Genomic DNA, 18,773 nt, shown 5'->3' with positions numbered 1-18,773 from the left:
AATTAACATAAGAACATTGTTGCAAGACATTTTAACCATAACTGACATGACAGTGACACAATTAGGCAATTGCATTTATAAGTAGAAAAGAAAAGTAACACTTTAACATCATATACAGGCTGTGAGCTTATCTTGAAAAAGTGTGAAAAATGTGGTCCCTCGCACAAAAAAAATCCAGCACACCCTCTCTGAAAAGGCTGTATTATGGTTGGCACGTTTGTGCAGCCATATAGCCTATTAATTTGGAGGTCCTTGACATGAACATGTTTTAAAATAAATAAAAATAAAATAGATTTCATAGCCTAATTATAGCACTTAAAGTTAGTTCATGTCAGAATAAACTAATCTCAGTAAAACATTACTGAAAATATACATGGAATATTTCCACCCTTGAAATAACAAACTGCCAATTATAACCACAATGTCAGAGAATGAACATAGATTGTAGTCAGTTTACTATGGAAGTGTTGTTTACAACCTGAAACACTGAATTAACATAAGAAAAACTTGTATTGATCGCCAGACAGACATTCAGGTGTCATAGTAGCAAACAGCAGTGAAAATTAAACACAGGAGTGGTACAGGTAAGAGTATAAAGAGTGAAAAACCAAACAAGATTGGTTGCAATAATGGTGTGGCTTCACTGTGCAACGTCAATACTTGGAAGCCAGTCTGAAGCAGTGTGGAACTCCATATTTGGGTATATTTGATGACAAGAAGCAAATTACTAGGTGTCAGTGGCGGGCAGTAAATAAGTAGGGACAAAATGTAGGAAGATGTTCCTCTTTCCACTGTCTGGGTGACACTCATAAGAAGTCACTTTGCAACTCATTAAGTGATGAAACATTCATGAGTGAGATAATGTTTAGAATTATCATCTTTTGTCAATGTCTTAACCCACAATTCTAACCAAATCTATTTGACTGTCGTGCACAGTGACATGCTGAATAAATAATTCTGAATGCTGATTGGCCTAAAATTAGCCTACACCTCTTTCAAGATGCTGACTCAGATTAACAAACACAGATACTGTACTTTTCCATCAATACAGAGTGATTCACTCATCTTCACTATACAGCCATCTACATAATTACGTGTATATTATTACTTTCATTGCCATTGGATTGCCATTCTTGGTATGTGTCATTACTGTGCATGATAAATAAATTGGTCTTATTGTCAAATAATATTAACACAGCCCATGTGTCTCTTGCACTCAAACCATTTTTACAACCGGAAGGAAATCAGATAGTAGTAGTAATCATTGCACATCTATTTCAGTCTGTTTCCATTAAAAACAGATGCTCAGTCCATTTCCAACACAAAATAGATTAATTTGTAATTATGACAATTCAAACCATGATGCGCTGTCAGCCTATCAGAGCCTATGAATCAGTTAACCATTATGAATTGATAACTGATAGCACAGTTCCTAATTCCATTAGGCTAAACGACCACAGTGACATGGTCAACACTCAACACATGCACCACATTAAGCCTGACTTTTAGCTTGTAGATCGACTATTGTCGGTGAAATAAGGTACTCTTACTTACTTCTTGTCATTATTAGTGCATGTTTTGGGGATGGGTCACTGCTAATTACTTCACAGAGCTGTATAGTGATATGTTGTTGTTATGTAGTTGCGTTATGAATGCAAGAGTAATGATTTTTAAAACGATATAGGCATGCTCAGTGTGGACAGCCTTTCATAATACCCACATATAAAGTTACTTTAAAGAGAGACGTGAGAGTCTTTACAGTCGTAGAATGGTAGTTTAATTGTCTCGTGCGTGCGTGCGTGCGTGCATGTGAAATTAACTGAACTGAATGACCTGAACTATGAAAACTGCGTTTTCTTTCCTCATGAGCACTATAGCCGTCAAGCAGAGGTCATCTTCTTCCTCAACAACTCTCCCACTCAATCACACTGGGTGACATCACTGGAGATCCCCCTGGTGCAGATTCTCTTTTAAAAGAGCGCTCAGAGTATCATGCTCCTCAATCACTCCAACAGAGACATAAAGACAAGAGCATCCTTCATTAAGCCTCATAGACATTACTACCACTGTTATTAAATTGTATACTCTCCAGTCTGTGAACAGCAAAGAACTGACACTTGGCTTGAAGTGGTACTTGGACACCGTTTTGCTCCACTGAAAAAGACAAAGCGCTTAATTGACAGCAATGAAAGGTGACACAGTGCTGTTGGACATGGGCCCCTGCACCGAGACAGAGGTTACTGTGACAAGGGAGCCGTCTACGCACAGTTGGAAGAGGACTGGAGCTCTTCTGACGATAACACTGTGTTTTGCTGCTGCTGCTGCCATTTTCTTCACCTTTCACTACAAGGTAACACAAACAAGTCTCTGAAGGATTAACATTGTTCACGGTATGGGTTGAAATCCCCACTTTCCTGAAATTAATCACTGTTTCTAACCATTTGTTTCCCCTTTTTTCTTCTACTACAGAAACTTCATGCTGTGGAAGCTGATGGTGAGGAGTTATTTTCTGACTTTCTGACACATTTTCTATTAGTCTATCATGTTGTTATGCCATTGCAATGTTGCTAATCTCACTACTGATTTAAATTGAAGGTGCCAGATAGTGATCATGAAGTTGAGAAAAGTCAACCTGTCGAGCATGTTTCTAAATCTCTGTCTCTTCCTGTAGATCTCCGCCACACATTGAGACAAATCTCTGGAAATGTTACAAATGTAAGAGCTGCAATTCATTTAGACGGTAAGAATATACTACATATTACATAATATTCAGAACAACAGAACAAGTTCAGCTGGGAATTAACCAAATGGAAAATACAAATGTGTATTAGGCCAATTCTTGTTTCTGAAGGTTCAAGTCAATGTACTACATTTGTATTTTTTATTAATGTCCAATCTCATTGTAACTCAGATCCAAATGAACATCTACCCTTTGTCTTTTGTCCCATTCCAATAGGTAAATATAACAAAATCCGTGAAATGCTGGAGTGGAAACAGGGGATGGACCAGTACCACGCTGGAGGAGACCTGACATTGGACAATAATGAGATTGTGGTCCCAAGGTCAGGACTGTACTTTGTGTACAGTCAGGCCTCGTTCCGTGTCAGCTGCCACCTTGATCATGACAGCGCGGCAAGGAAGATGGCCCGTGTGAGCCACGCGGTGAAGCTTTGCTCCGCTTCCTATAGGAACACTGAGGAATGCAAGAACTACGAGACCATACTGCACTCCGTTCGCACCGCCTGTGAAAAGAAGGTGAGCGACACCCCGAAAGATGATGACAAGTGGTTCGGTTCTGTCTACATGGGGGCCGTGTTCAAGCTCCACGAGGGAGACCGCCTCAAGACAGACATGGACAACAAGTTCCTGCCTCTGTTGGACGACACATCTGGGAACACCTTCTTCGGCGTGTTTGCCTTGTGATGACAAACAGCTGCTGATAAAGTTGCAGTTGGTGAGGCAGCTTTAATGAAGTATAAAGAGCATAGTGAAGGATTTAGACCTATAGGACATTAAATATGATTCCATACTGTGGCATCATATTGAAACCAGATCTAGATATTCCATCACTACACCAGGTTTTATACCAACCCATGTTAACTGCGACAGTTATTGAGTTGACTGTAGAATAATGTAGAATAGTCTTGGACAGTCAGCTCTCGTTCAAAGCACAGGTTGTAATTTACAACCATAGCTATCTCTCTGGGTCTGCATTTTTACGCCAATTCTCAGTTACTATATACTATAATGTTATTAATATTGTGATAATGTGTTGCGAATGTATTTTTGCACACCGAGTGTGCCACTATGGTTTGACAAATGAATGTACTTTTTTATGCATACGGTATTTCCTATTTATGTATTTATTTATTTGTTTATTTGTTTGTTTATTTATTTATTAGCTTATTTGTTTATTTATTGTATTATATTATATATATTTTGTATGCTTTTGAGTACAAAGTACAGTACGTTCTGACAATTTTGATGTACTGAATTTATTCACTTCTAATTTTATTCATTCAAATTTGCACTTTGTTCAGTTGTTATTCAGCTCTATTTTAATTAATCATGTTGTTTTCATTCAAATCAAACCTTTATTTATTCTCGAGAGACATTAAGGTTTCCCTCATTTGCAGTGTCGTTGAGATACAGTACAACTTAATACAACATTTTCAAAGCAATAAACAAAAACAACAAAACAGAACGGCAACATTTCCTCATTTTGTGATCTAATACATGTTTAAAAACAGCTGCAGACACTTGGGTGGTAAGTCTGAAATCTAGTTTAGTGAAGTCCTGCATGGGGAGAACTGTTGTCATAGTGCCTGTGGTGCTGTGATTGTTATTAGTATTGTATATACTGTCTATTTATGAATCTGTGCTCCATACCATGTTATTAGTATTGTATATACTGTCTATTTATGACTCTGTGCTCCATAACATGTTATTAGTATTGTATATACAGTACTGTCTATTTATGACTCTGTGCTCCAACATGTGAACACAGTCTTGAGTTAATAAATGATGATGAAATCAAACACAACGTCAAACATATATTTCGACATGTTACTTTTAGATGTATGACACTCAACAACAACTGTGCTAAACAAATAAAGGGCTAAAAATAAACTCTTCAGGAAGTTAAAATATGGCGAAAGGGATGAGTCAAAAGGAGGAAGCAGTCTAAAGAGGAAGGATTACAGTGAAAAACAATAAAGGTGACAGGTAACGTCATGCATAGTGTGTGTGTGTGTGTGTGTGTGTGTGTGTGTGTGTGTGTGTGTGTGTGTGTGTCTGAGGTGCTGGCCCGCCCTATACCTGTATCTATACTGTATGACCATGAGTGTATAAAGAGTATATAAACTATATACTGTAGGTAAGGTGCATAAACATGTACAGTATGCATGGTATAGTGTTGATAGACTGTAGACTAGCATAGCTACCGTTCGATCGCCTGAAGAGATGCAACGCTCTGATTGGTTCAGAAACTTCAGAGCCAGCGTTTCATGTTTTTAATCCGGCTGAAATAAAAAAATAAAATGCCCACCATTTCCGTTTCCCTACACCTTTAAGTTAAATAACTCAGAAACTACTCTGTAAGTAAGTAGCCTTGCCGAGCCATGAGGCCCATAGGGCAGGAGCCTATCTCTTGTTTCTGTAGCGTGAGGCAGCTTGATGTACAAGTACACCCCCTGGACATGACGCTAGTATGTCGCAGGGACTTACCCCCAATCCAACCCTTGATGCTGAGTGTCAAGCAGGGAGGCACTGGGTCCCATTTTTAGAGTCTTTGGTATGACCCGGCCGGGGATCGAACACCGACCTCCCAGTCTCAGGGCGGACACTCTAACCACAAGGCCACTAAGCTGGAACTGTACTACCTCGTACTGTAATGTACTACTCTGTACTGTACTACTCCGTACTGTACTACTCTGTATGGTACTACCCTGTACTGTATTGAACTGTACTACTCTGTATTGTACCTTACTACTCCGTACTGTACTGTACTGTACTGTACTGTACTGTACTGTACTGTACTGTACTGTACTGTGCTTCACTCTGTGGATTTCATTCCAGTACCAGATAACTGCACTGGGTCTGATGCAATGACTGGGTTATTATACAGTCAGTATGGCTATTGATTTTCAATCACCTATGAACATATGAATGAATAGAGGGTATGCGCGTGACATCATCATCAAACCCGGAAGTTATGCAAGAATGCCTACTGAGTGGCAAAAAACTACTTTTCTGTCCCATGCATCCGAACAGAAAAGTCATTTCTGATTGCATGAAACAACGTTAAACAATGTTAAACTCACTTTGCATGTTGCTTTGCCACTAGATTTGCCACTCGATGTGCCATTCACTTTAAGCATGCGCATACCCATTATGCTAAATCCAATACATTATAGAAAGAATACATACGACTTACTTACTCACAAACAGTGACAATAAGAATGCATACATACATTGTCAACGGTCCTTCAACAGAGTACCTGGGTGAGGTAGAGCCAACGCTCTACCTCTCTAGCTCTCAACGCGTCGCAGCGTTCTAAGTTCAGGAGAGGAGGAGGAGGAAAAAAGCAATTCTCCTGAACGATGCCTTCTGGCATGGCATGGAAAGGAGTGGCATTTGCCTGGTGGGTGGTGATGGGTGGTGATCCACCTGAACTGAAGCCACACCCACAGCTGTTGTTGTATGATAAAGGGGGAGGGGTTAGGGGAGGGGCTGATAGTGTGATGTCACTATATTACTGTATTTTTCATTGGCACGTTTGACCGTCAAGGTTTCAGCCTCCAGGAAGAAACCCTAAATATAAAGAGAAGACATCATTGCACATAACAACCACACCAAGGGCTCTAATGAAGCACTGTCACCTCTTAAACACATGAAAAATTGGAAAAAGTACAAAAATCACAGCACTCCAACTTAAAAAAAATTGGATACTGTTATGAATTCTCAGTTTTTCCATTTCCATTGCATTTCCGTTCTTGGTAGTTACCGGTACTACTAACTTTTCAAATAATAATGACACAGAACAGCACAATGTTGTTTTAGAACAGGAAGGAAATTAGAAATGAGATCAAGACACCTCTATTTTACTTCCTAATCTGTTTTTAGCACATGGCATTAAAGAAAAATTGTGCTCATTGCATTTATACACCATACAAAATAAACATAATTAAAAGAGAATAATAATTTGTAATTAAAAAAATATATAGCAGTTATGACTCAATCGGAAACTGATGAATCTGGTTCATATAGTCCAAAAAGTAAGACAAAGTGGATGGGTCCTATCTGGTTGACTAGTAGTACTCCACATCAGTGGTTCTCATGTCAAAGGCCTCCAAATGGATACGATTTGGTACATGGATATGGACCCCTGTGATTTTTGTTGTTAGACTAATAGTGCATCATTCCACAACTGTCATGAAAGTGAATGGTATGCTCTGAATGGTCATACATTAATAATACTACATAATAATAATATCTCAAATTTATATAGCGCTTTTCTAAAGTTCCTTTAGGAAAGGAAGGAATCAACTTTAATAAGAAAAAAAAACAATAAAGACACAAGTGCTAGACTAAAGCACTATGGGCTCCATTTTTGTCTCATCTTTCTAAAGCCACTATTTGGGGATTTAGGAGTGGGGAAACCCACTAAAGTTGGTATTTTGGTTACCTGTCTAAATCCCTTAAACACCTCCGTTACCCGTTATATTATGCATAGGTGTGGTTTGGGCCCAATATGTCTTCTCTCTCTGGACTAACTAGTGGGTGAAGTAATATCATTTTGACAACCACTCTACTACAGTAGGCTACATTACACTCATAATGTTTACCTATATCACTATTAGTGCATGTTTGGGGATAGATCATTGCTTATTGCTTAATAATATATATTTTTAAGTAACAACATTTTAAGCGATATTAGCCAACCCAAAAATAATTGTTAGAATACCAGCAAGATGAAAGAGTGTGTGCGTGTGTGAGTGCGTGCATGCATGTGTGCATGTGTGCCCGTGAGCGAGAGTGAGAGTAAGAGTGAGAGAGCTTCTGCAGAATGGAGGAACTGTGTGTAAAGTGTGGTGTTCCTCTGCGACAGCCCTCACCAGCAGACCAGAAAAACTCCTTCCTCAACTCTCCACTCGCTCACACTGTGTGACATCACTGGAGTTTTCTCCTGGTGTCGAGCTGTTTAAATAGCGCTCAGTTCATCAATCAATTCAACAGAGACGAAAAGAGCATCTTGTAGGAAGCTTCAGAGATATTACCCTCACTGTTGTTCTATTTTATACTCTCCAGTTTCTAAAAAGAAAAGGATTACTAACACTAACAGTTTGAAGCTTGGATACTGTTTTGCTCCACTGAAAAAGACAAAGCGCTTCACAACAATGAAAGGTGACAACGCAGTGCTGTTGGACATGGGCCCCACGGAGACAGAAGATGTTATTGTGACAAGGGAGCCGTCTACGCACAGCTGGAAGAGGACTGGAGCCCTCCTGGCAATTACAATGTGTTTTGCTGCTGCTGCCACCTTCTTCACCTTTCACTACAAGGTAACAATTAAGCACACGTTTCTAAAGGATCAGAACTGTTCATGGGTTGAAAAGTCTGCTTTCCCGAAATTAATTTGTTTCTAACTATTTGTTTCACATCCTTTCTTCTCTATTACAGGAACATTATCACGCTGCAGAAGCCGACGGTGAGCACTTAATTCTTTTCAGAATTTTAATATTCTATTAGCTGAGCATGACAGATAGAGTAGAGTGATCATGATAGTGATCATGATCATGAAGTTGAGAAATCTGTCGAGCAGGTTTCTAAATCTCTGTCTCTTCCTTGCAGATCTCCGCCACACATTGAGACAAATCTCTGGGAATGTAAGAGCTGCAATTCATTTACATGGTAAGAACATACTTCATATACTGTATGTATTCAGAATAATAGAACAAGTTCAGCTGGCCAGTAAACACGCAGGAAAAACATTGTTGTTTTTTAAGCTGTCATCTGGGAATAAGTAGATGTTCAGTCAGTCTACCGGTATATGTATTTTACAAACATCTTCCACCATTCCAACAGGTGACTACAACGAAAAACTCAATAAATTGGAGTGGAAACAGGGGGTGGACCAGTACCATGCTGAAGGCCTAACATTGGACAATAATGAGATTGTGGTCCCAAGGTCAGGACTGTACTTTGTGTACAGTCAGGCCTCGTTCCGTGTCAGCTGCCACCTTGATCAACACCTTCATGATGAGGACATGGACAGTGTGGCAAGGAAGATGGTCCATGTGAGCCATGCGGTGAAGCTGTGGTCCCCTTCTTACGGAAACACGGAGGAAGACAAGAACTACGAGACCATACTGCACTCTGTTCGCACCGGCTGTGAAAAGAAGGCGAGCCACAACCCGAAAGCAGATGACAAGTGGTTCGGTTCTGTCTACATGGGGGCCGTGTTCAACCTCCACAAGGGAGACCGGCTCAAGACGGTCATGGACAAAAAAGTCTTGCCTCTCCTGGACGACAAACCTGGGAACACCTTCTTCGGTGTGTTTGCCTTATGATGACAAACAGCTGCTGATAATGTTGCAGATGGCGACTCACGAGGCAGCTATAATGAAGTATAAAGAGCGTGGTGAAGGATTTAGACCTATTGGACATTTACTATGATTCAGCCAGATCTGTGTTCCATCACCGCACCAGGTTTTATACCAACCCATGTTAACTGCAGCAGTTTGTCAATGGGTGTACTGTAGAATAATGTACAACCATAACCATGTCTATGGGTCTGCATTACAACATTATTACTGTATGTACTATGTACAGTACTACTATCTAATTGTGATAATGTACGTTCAATATATTACCACACACTGAGTGCATGTGCCACTAAAGTTTGACAACAATATAGCTTTGAGGGGAGCTGATATTTACGATCACTGAATCTAATTCATATCAAAGTAAAATACCGGTACATGTATTTTTCATGAATGTGCTATCCTATATATTTATTTATTTATGTATGTATTTATGTATTTATTTATTTGTAGTGAGAAATGTATACATTTGTATAGTTCTGTTCATTATTCAATCTATTTTAATTATTATTTATTTGTTAGTTCTTGTTAATTAATTAATTTATTGTATTATAGTCAACTATATATATATATTTTTCTTTTCAAAGTACAGTATGTTCTGACTATTTTGGTTTCGGTACTATTTTGTACCGTATGTACTCACTTTTGCACTTAGTTCATTTGTTATTTGTATTGAATTATTTATTACAGTCCTGGTGGAAAATGTCATCATGGTGTCTGTGGTGCTGTGAAATTGTGACCAAATAAAAATGGCCCAGGGCGTCAGTAACTGGACATTGATATCAGGGATAATGCATTTCTGCAGATATGCTAAAAAATAGCAGAAAAATAGCAGATCTACAAGCTCACAGCGCACATATGACTTATGACTGAGTGATATAAATGATTGACTCAGCTCTTGGGAGACTCACACAATAACAGATATATTACACTATTTTTCAAGCTATATTCCATGCACAATATCTCTTGCACAGCATGCACAATATCTCTTGCAATCAATCTGTTTTTACCACAGGAAGGAAATGAGATAGCAATCATGACAAATCTATTTCCCTCCTATGCAAAATGAAGATAATTCTATATTGCAACAAAAAAATGAATGAGAAGAATGAGAAGAATACTGCGTAATTATGAGAAAGCAACAGTAATCATTAACCTATTCATTTTTTATGGATTAATTATCAATAGTACCTACCTGTTAGCATTAGATTGACCACCTACAGTAGTACACAGTTGCATGGGTCCCATATGGATGACTAGTACAGTACATGATATAAAGTAAACAATATGACATATCATTTCTCATCTTAACATAGGGAAAAATATACAGAAAAGGGGTTTAGCCAAACTCAAAATAATACTGTCAAACGTTTCACATACTCTTTGTGAACAAAGTTGGGGAACAAAGTACAGAATATATTTTAAGTACCAATAAGTTTGAGTCTTCACACATGTGGCATAGTGTGTGTGTGTGTGTGTGTGTGTGTGTGTGTGTGTGTGTGTGTGTGTGAGAGACAGTCACACTCATACCTGAAGGGTGATACCTCTGGTGTTCCTCTCTCTGCGACAGCCCTCCCCAGCAGAAGAAAAGTCTTCCTCAACAAATCTCCACTCACGCTGTGTAACATCGGTGAAGAGCTGTTTAAAATATCACAGATGAAAAGAACACCTTCACTAACGTTATATATCTGTGAACAGCAAAGAACTGACACTTGAAGCTTGAAGTGGACTAATAAATATTCTGCTGGTTGGGTTTGTGGGCTATGAGCTGACCACCCAAGTATCCCCGGTCAGAGAGAGTATGTGACACCAAGGTATATTATCAACAAGGTCAGGTTTATTATCTCCTTAATCCATGGTTTCTACAAGCAAGATATAAGAAATGGAATACATATTATTATTAACTATAGCATGACAATGAAGGACCATATTGAATGACAGGTAAATATGCACTAGAACATATGTGAACAATCATAGTATATACAACATAGCATAGACTAAATCAGTCAATACAGTACAGGGGAACAAAGGCTTACTTTGGTCAAGTACGCATGGCTGCATGTTGCCTGTGTGAAGGCTGGAGACTGAGTGAGGAGTGTGGGGTGAGTTGCTGGTTATATGTGGCACACCTAGACTGTGATTGGCTAATGAGTTGAGTGGTGTAATGGCAAACACATGTGTGATTGTGGATGCAGGGAATGGGGAGTGTCCACCGGAGGCTGCCAGTAAGACAGCATGCAGATAATTCACAACAGGACCTTAGATATATTGCTTGATTGGAAAAACACAAAGTGCTTCACAACAATGAAAGGTGACAACCCAGTGCTGTTGGACATTAATGGCCTCACCGAGACAGAAGATGTTCCTGTGGCAATTAAGAGCCGAGCCTTCAACATACATCTGGAAGAGGACCGGAGCCCTGCTGACGATAACACTGTGTTTTATTGCTGCTGCCGTCTTCTTCACCTGTCACTCCAAGGTGAGCTCAAGTCTCTGAAGGATTCATGCGTTGAAATGCCCACTTAAAGAAATAAATAATCACTGTTTCTATATTTATTTCCCCTCTTTTTGTCTCTACTTCAGGAACATCATCATGCAGTGGAAGCTGATGGTGAGGAGGTTTTTCTTCCTGAAATGTAAAAGTAAAACGTTGTTACAGTGGGCTATAATATCACGTATAGAATATTCTGCAGTTGACATGGCAATCTTGCTGATATCCCGTTACTGATATATAAGCTGAGCGTGGCAGAGACAGTAGAGTCATCATGAAGTTGAGAAACATCAACCTGTCGAGCAATTACGTTTCTAAATCTGTCTCTTCCTGCAGATCTCCACCACACATTGAGACAAATCTCTGGGCATGCAAGAGCCGCCATTCGAAGGTAAGAAATTAGAATATGATATATATTCATAATAACAGGTTCAGTCAGTCGGTCTATATGTATTTCATCAATGTCCAGTCATTGTAACTCAAACATGTACAGTATACTACATTAATATCTTCCAACGTTTCTCTTTTCACTCATTGAATACAACAACAACCTAAAGAACTAAAGTCTAAATTTGGTCAGTCGATGTAGAATAGTAATGTACAACAGTACATTGACTGACTGACTCTTTATATTAATGTCCTCATTGTAACTCTTCATGAACATCTTCCAACATTTCTCTAACAGGCGAATACAACAAAAACCTTGAAAAGCTGGAGTGGAAACAGGGGGTGGGCCAGTACCACGCTGAAGGAGGCCTCAAATTGGACTACAATGAGATTGTGGTCCCAAGGTCAGGACTGTACTTTGTGTACAGTCAGGCCTCGTTCGGTGTCAGCTGCCAATGTTTTTAAAGTTTGTTATTAATCTCGGTTTGAATGTATTATATTGTTTAATTCAAGCCTCACTATAGGCTATGTAAAATTTCGAATGAATACATTTTAATTTTGTATGTCCATTTTATTTTGTCTCCATGCTCTTCTATGGAGACATTTAGATTGTGTCAAAGGTCATCATGTCTCACCTTGTGCCTAGATCTCCCGCATGTGACACATTATCTGACACCAGTGTCGGATAAAATTAGATTTTAGTTTTAGTCATAGTCTCTTCAATAGTTTTCAGCAGACTAAATGTCATAAGATTTACAGATCCCACCTGTACGCTCGCTCAAAAAGCTGTACACTGAAAATAGCCGATCTACAAGCTCACAGCACGTTGCAGCCCGACGCGTCGATCAGCTATTTTCAGCATGCAACCAAGTGTAAAATGACTTATACTGGATCTCTTGTCCACTAGTCCCTTCCTAACATTTTAGTCTAGTTTGTATTTGTTGACGAAATTGTCAGTATATTTACTATTTAGTCATAGTTTTAGTCATCATGGCTTAGTTTTTATTTAGTTTTTATGTAGTTTTTGTCAGTGAAAAAGGTAGTCGAATCACATACAGTGTGGTTCCCATTGCGCAGGGATTTCAACTGATTGTGAACCATGCATGTACCACTGACACTGACTAAGAATCTAACTAACTGACTAAGAATCAACCTGGGTTAAGAGTGGGCCTACCACTAGGTTTTTTGTTCTTGCACAGAATAATTATTCTTCAGGTATAGGCCTATGTCAGTGTGGGGGGAAAAACACTCTGAGATAGTTGCAAAGGTAAACAAAAAATAATGAAGAAAAAAGTAAACACTTCATAGCTTTTTCCGGAAGATTTGGTCAGTCTGACAACTTCACAAGGAGCTACTGTATGTTTCAGACTGTTTCGTGTGTTTTTCTTATCAGCAGCATGTCATGTTTAGAGAAGTTTTTCCTGCATCATTTCATTGCTCTTGCTCAGTGGTCCTCAAGGGGGAGCTGTTGGGTCTCTGTAAAAGAAGGCCTAGGTTCCACATTAATAATGTCTTGAGACACTCTTTGTGATTTGGGTCTACTAGCCCTTACCCGTTGTGAGATATTTGCCCCCGCTGGGGGTACTGCGCACTGGGTGCGTTTTCGCATTTTTAATTCACTAATAAATTCATTATTAATCATTAATGTGTCAAATCGAAAAAAGGGCTTTGTGAAGACCTCCATTTTATTATGGTCAATGACTGTGTGAAAAGTGGGAGTGATTGGTGCAGGCAGTGAGGAGCTACGGCAGTCACACAGACAGACTGACACACGGACAGACATTGACTGAATTATAGTATGATAATATAAATTTGATTGATTGATTGATTGATTGATTCATTCATTCATTCGACGTTTAGTATTCGCTTCAGTTCAGTCATTATAAGATATTTGATTATGAGGACCGTAAGTTATTCCTGGTACAGATGATAAAGTTGATAAAGTTGCAACTTGCTAGAATACATTCCAAACCAAATATTTGTACATTACGAAACGCCCAATCAGTCATAGCAAGGTAAACAAATATATGTAGCTCCACCACCAAAAAAAGAAAGAAAAAGTTTTCAGGTTATTAGAAGGGACGCTTACCTTTCCTGCATTTGGGGAGACTATCAGGTACCGTCACCAATAATCTGTATCGCCCAGAGAAGTACGGATATCCCACCTGTACGCTCGCTCTCAAAAAGCTGTACGCTCAGCGCTCGCCATGAAAAGCCTGGTGACGACGCCCACCAGCCGCCAGGACGTCGGATGACTGCTCGATGGAGTGCTTGAGGTGCTTGAAGGCGCTACAACGTGTAGTATGGCGGGTAATAATAAAGTTCCACCCACAAATCAAACACCCATTTAGACCTGAGGACGATTCTACAAATGCCTTCTAAATCCTGACAGTTTTCTGAAAAAACTCATGTTTCTATGTCAGTGGTTCTCAAACATTTTCATGTCAAGGACCCCCAAATATATATGCAATTGGCCGCCGACCCCCATCTGAAAATATGTTGTTCCAGGGACCTCCCCCAGAAGCAAAGATTTGAGTTAAAAACGTTCGCGCCACATTTTCATGATTTTTCCAAAATAGATCTGCTATTTTTCAACAGCTAAAGCATAATAAAAACCAAAAGGGGTTCCCGACCAAAATGGGTTACCGGTAATCATGTAGGCCTACTGTATGTTATATAACTCTAATTCATACAGTTCCAAACCAACTACAGATTGGGCTTTTAGCGTAATATCGTGAATGAAAATAGAAATACGAGTAATGCCAATGAGGATTTCTGTTCATCGTGGAGGTTCCTCTTTCCACAGTGTAGGTAGTAAGTAAGTAAGTATAGCCGTGCCGAGCATGGGAGCCTATCTCCTGTTTCTGTAGCGTGAGGCAGCTCCCTGGACAAGTACACCCCCTGGACATGACGCTATATGTTGCAGGGACTTACCCCCCACCCAACCCTTGACGCTGAGTGTCAAGAGAGAGGCACTGGGTCTTTGGTATGACCCAGCTCATGGGGATCGAACCCCAGCCTCCCAGTCCCAGGGCGGACACTCTAACCAAAAGGCCACTGATCTGGTTCCACAGTGTGGGTATAGTCTATAAGCCTAGCGTAGCCAGACTTTCAGGGATCTCTTCTCCGCTGATGATATCTCTTCCTAATGCAAGCTAGACTACTGTGTGGGTAACGCCCAAGGCGTCACTTTACATCATCAGTGATGAAACAGTGGAAGAATGGTTTTAACTTATCTTTTTTTTTTATGCCATTGGATTAGTCATGTTAAAGCTGCACTTTTTTTAATGGATAAAGCATCATTTTGTCCAACCCGAGAGTATGTTAACCCGTTCTGGACGGGAACCCCTCTTGGTGTTTTAAGCATTATGCTATACTGTAGCTATTGAAAAAATAGCAGATCTACAAGCTCATAGCACCGTGGCACCTGCCACGCTACAAGCTTGTAAATCTGCTATTTTTGGAAAGAATGTGGCTCAAATCTTTGAATATTCTTTCAGAGTAAACGTTTATAACTCAAATATCTGTGGGGGGGGGGGGGGGGGGGGGGGGGGGGCTGGAACAACATATTTTCAGATGGGGGTCGGCGGCCAATTACATATAATTCTAGGGGTCCTTGACAGAAAACGGTCTTGATTTAGAAGGCATTTGTAGAATCTGGTCTCAGGTCTATAGCAACACAAACATACATACTGTACATACTTACATGCATACATGTGTGTGCGTGTGTGTGACCTCCTCTAGTCTGTCCTGCTGCCTGCACCCACACAGTCAGGGGCAATAGTGTGGGTTTTTTCTGCAGCACTTCTGAAATAGCCAGCCTGCAAAAACAATGACTGGGTTGTCAATTTTCACATTTATTTCTGGAATGGGTCACTGCTTAATATTATTTCTCAACTTACAACATAGGGAAAAGTATACAGAATAGAGGAATTAGCCAAACTGAAAATAATACTATTGGAATACCCACAAAGACGAAAGGAAAACAAGTACAGAAAAAAGTTAGTCTTCACACATGGTCTTGTGTGTGTGTGTGTGTGTGTGTGTGTGTGTGTGTGTGTGTGTGTGGGTGTGTTACATTATGTCAATGAGTCAGAAACCTTTGACTTTTCCTGCGCCTTTGTGTGTGTGTGAGAGAGAGAGAGAGAGAGAGAGAGAGAGAGAGAGCTTGTATTGAATACATGAAGTGTGAAAACTGAACGACAGCCACTCTCCACTCACTCACACTAAAAGTGACCTCACTGGAGTTTCCCCCTGATTCTCTTTTAAAAAGAGCGCTCCGAGACGAGTATCAGTTCAGTTCAGTTCAGCAACTCAAGTGACCCTTGGATACGTTTTTGCTCCACTGAAAAAGACAAAGCGCTTCACATCAATGAAAGGTGACACAGTGCTGTTGGACATGGGCCCCTGCACCGAGACAGATGTTACTGTGACAAGGGAGCCGTCTACGCACAGTTGGAAGAGGACTGGAGCCCTTCTGACGATAACACTGTGTTTTGCTGCTGCTGCTGCCATCTTCTTCACCTTTCACTACAAGGTAACAAGCACAAGTCTGATGTCTGAAGGATTATAAATAACTCTTCATGGGTTGAAATGTCCTCCTTCCTGAAATGAATAACTGTTTCTAACCAATTTATTTCCCTTTTTTTTTCCTTCTCTACTATACAGGAACATCATCACGCTGCAGAAGCTGATGGTAAGGACTTATAAAAAATAAAATGTAATAGTCTATTAGTATGTATTATGTCGTTGAGATGTCAATCTTGCTGAGATCCAGTTAGTCAATATCCAGTTAGTCAAAAATCAATCTGTCTAAATCTCTGTCTCTTCCTGCAGATCTCCGCCACACTTTGAGACAAATCTCTAGAAATGTAAGAGCTGCCATTCATTTAGAAGGTAAGAATATGCTACATATATATTCAGCATAACAGAACAAGTTCAGCTGGGAATTAACTTGACTGATTAACAAACTGGAAAACACTTTAAAGTCTAAATTTGAGTCATTCTTTTTTAATTTGTGCTCTGGAAATTAATAATGTTTTGTCAGTCAGCCAGTCGATGTAGAATAGTATTGTACATTGACTGACTGACAGACTCTTTCTTTATATTAATGTCCTCATTGTAACTCTTCATGAACATTTTCCAACATTTCTCGAACAGGTGAATACAACAAAAACATTGAAAAGCTGGAGTGGAACCAGGGGGTGGACCAGTACCACGCTGAAGGAGGCCTAACAGTGGACAATAATGAGATTGTGGTCCCAAGGTCAGGACTGTACTTTGTGTACAGTCAGGCCTCGTTCCGTGTCAGCTGCCACTTTAATCTTGATCACCTTGACATCGACAGCGATGACATGGACAGTGCGGCAAGGAAGATGGTCCATGTGAGCCATGCGGTGAAGCTGTGGTCCCCTTCTTATGGAAACACGGAGGAAGACAAGAACTACGAGACCATACTGCACTCTGTTCGCACCGGCTGTGAAAAGAAGGCGAGCTACAACCCGAAAGCAGATGACAAGTGGTTCGGTTCTGTCTACATGGGGGCCGTGTTCAACCTCCACAATGGAGACCGGCTCAAGACGGTCATGGACAAAAAGTTCTTGCCTCTCCTGGACGACAAACCTGGGAACACCTTCTTCGGTGTGTTTGCCTTATGATGACAAACAGCTGCTGATAATGTTGCAGATGGCGACTCACGAGGCAGCTATAATGAAGTATAAAGAGCGTGGTGAAGGATTTAGATCTACAGGTCATTAAATATGACCCATACTGTGTCGTCATAGAAGCCAGATCTGTGTTCCATCACCGCGTTATAAGTCAACTCAAGTCAACTGCAGCAGTTTGTCAATGGGTTTACTGTAGAATAATGTACAACCATAACCATGTCTATGGGTCTGCATTACAACAATATCACTGTATGTACTATGTACAATACTATACCATCTAACTGTGATATTGTGATGTGTGTTGTTCAATGTATTTACTGCACTGAGTGCAACTACAGTTTAACAACAAAATATTTGAGAAGAGCTGATATTGCTGATCACTGATGTATTTCTTGTTTATTTTTGTATTATGAATGTGCTGACCTGGCCTATTAATTTATTGTATTATACTGTATAGATTTTGATAGTATATGTTTGAGTTCAAACTATTTTGAGAAATGTATTTATTATGAATGTTTTTGTTGTATTTATTATTCACTTATTTCAGTTTGTTATTCATATTTTATTAGTTATTTATGTATTGTATTATATAAATATGTGTTTGAGTTCAAACTATGTTGAGAAATGCATTTATTCATCTCTGTTTTAATTTATTGTTGTTTATTAAACTCCTGGTGAGAAAATGTCCTGTGAAATAAAATATAAAATGCATAACACTGGAATTATTTTACTTGCTAAACAAATAATTGCTAAAAAAGAAACCAACGTTGAAAGATGGCGAAGGGGAACTTGACCCAGACAAAGGGAGGAAGTGGTCGGAGGTCTACTGAAAACCGTTTGAGGAAGGCTGCGGCTTACAGTGGAACGACGACATGAAACCACACCACGCAGGTGAGGCTGTAGGTAGGCCTTGAAGTACGGCAGTGGTTCCCAAAGTGGGGTCCAGGGACCACCAGGGGTCCTTGAGGGAGTTCCAGGGGGTCTCCAGCTAAATGATAGTTTGTAACCAAATGGATCCTTATGTGTCCATTTGGTTCCATTTGTACACTCTCAGAGTTAAATGAACATTGATTTTACAATATAAATTGGGGTCCCAGAGATAGAAATGCCATTAAATGAGGGTC

At 39.8% G+C, this 18,773-nt stretch overlaps 3 protein-coding genes across 3 annotated transcripts; all 3 read left to right on the top strand.

The window, feature by feature from the left end:
• Positions 1–2,185: 2,185 nt before the first annotated feature.
• On the top strand, positions 2,186–3,423 carry LOC308331679 (tumor necrosis factor-like; the record flags this gene model as incomplete). Its single annotated transcript, XM_080787170.1, has 3 exons — positions 2,186–2,350; positions 2,470–2,494; positions 2,957–3,423. The coding sequence occupies 3 exons, from the start codon at positions 2,186–2,188 to the stop codon at positions 3,421–3,423; spliced, it is 657 nt and encodes a 218-aa protein (XP_080643296.1).
• A 4,476-nt stretch (positions 3,424–7,899) lies between these two features.
• LOC308331678 (tumor necrosis factor-like) lies at positions 7,900–9,072 on the top strand (the record flags this gene model as incomplete). The annotated part of the gene is made up of 3 exons (XM_080787169.1): positions 7,900–8,064; positions 8,183–8,210; positions 8,588–9,072. The coding sequence occupies 3 exons, from the start codon at positions 7,900–7,902 to the stop codon at positions 9,070–9,072; spliced, it is 678 nt and encodes a 225-aa protein (XP_080643295.1).
• Positions 9,073–16,355: 7,283 nt separating this feature from the next.
• On the top strand, positions 16,356–17,640 carry LOC308331677 (tumor necrosis factor-like; the record flags this gene model as incomplete). The annotated part of the gene is made up of 4 exons (XM_080787168.1): positions 16,356–16,520; positions 16,652–16,679; positions 16,820–16,879; positions 17,144–17,640. 4 exons carry the CDS (start codon positions 16,356–16,358, stop codon positions 17,638–17,640), a joined length of 750 nt encoding a protein of 249 aa, XP_080643294.1.
• Positions 17,641–18,773: the final 1,133 nt, after the last annotated feature.

This window comes from Protomyctophum bolini (genome assembly GCF_963924005.1).
Source record: "Protomyctophum bolini genome assembly, chromosome: 17".
NCBI classification, from domain to species: domain Eukaryota; kingdom Metazoa; phylum Chordata; class Actinopteri; order Myctophiformes; family Myctophidae; genus Protomyctophum; species Protomyctophum bolini.
The sequence above is the reverse complement of the archived record's forward strand: the minus strand, read 5'-3'. Positions and strand labels throughout refer to the sequence as shown.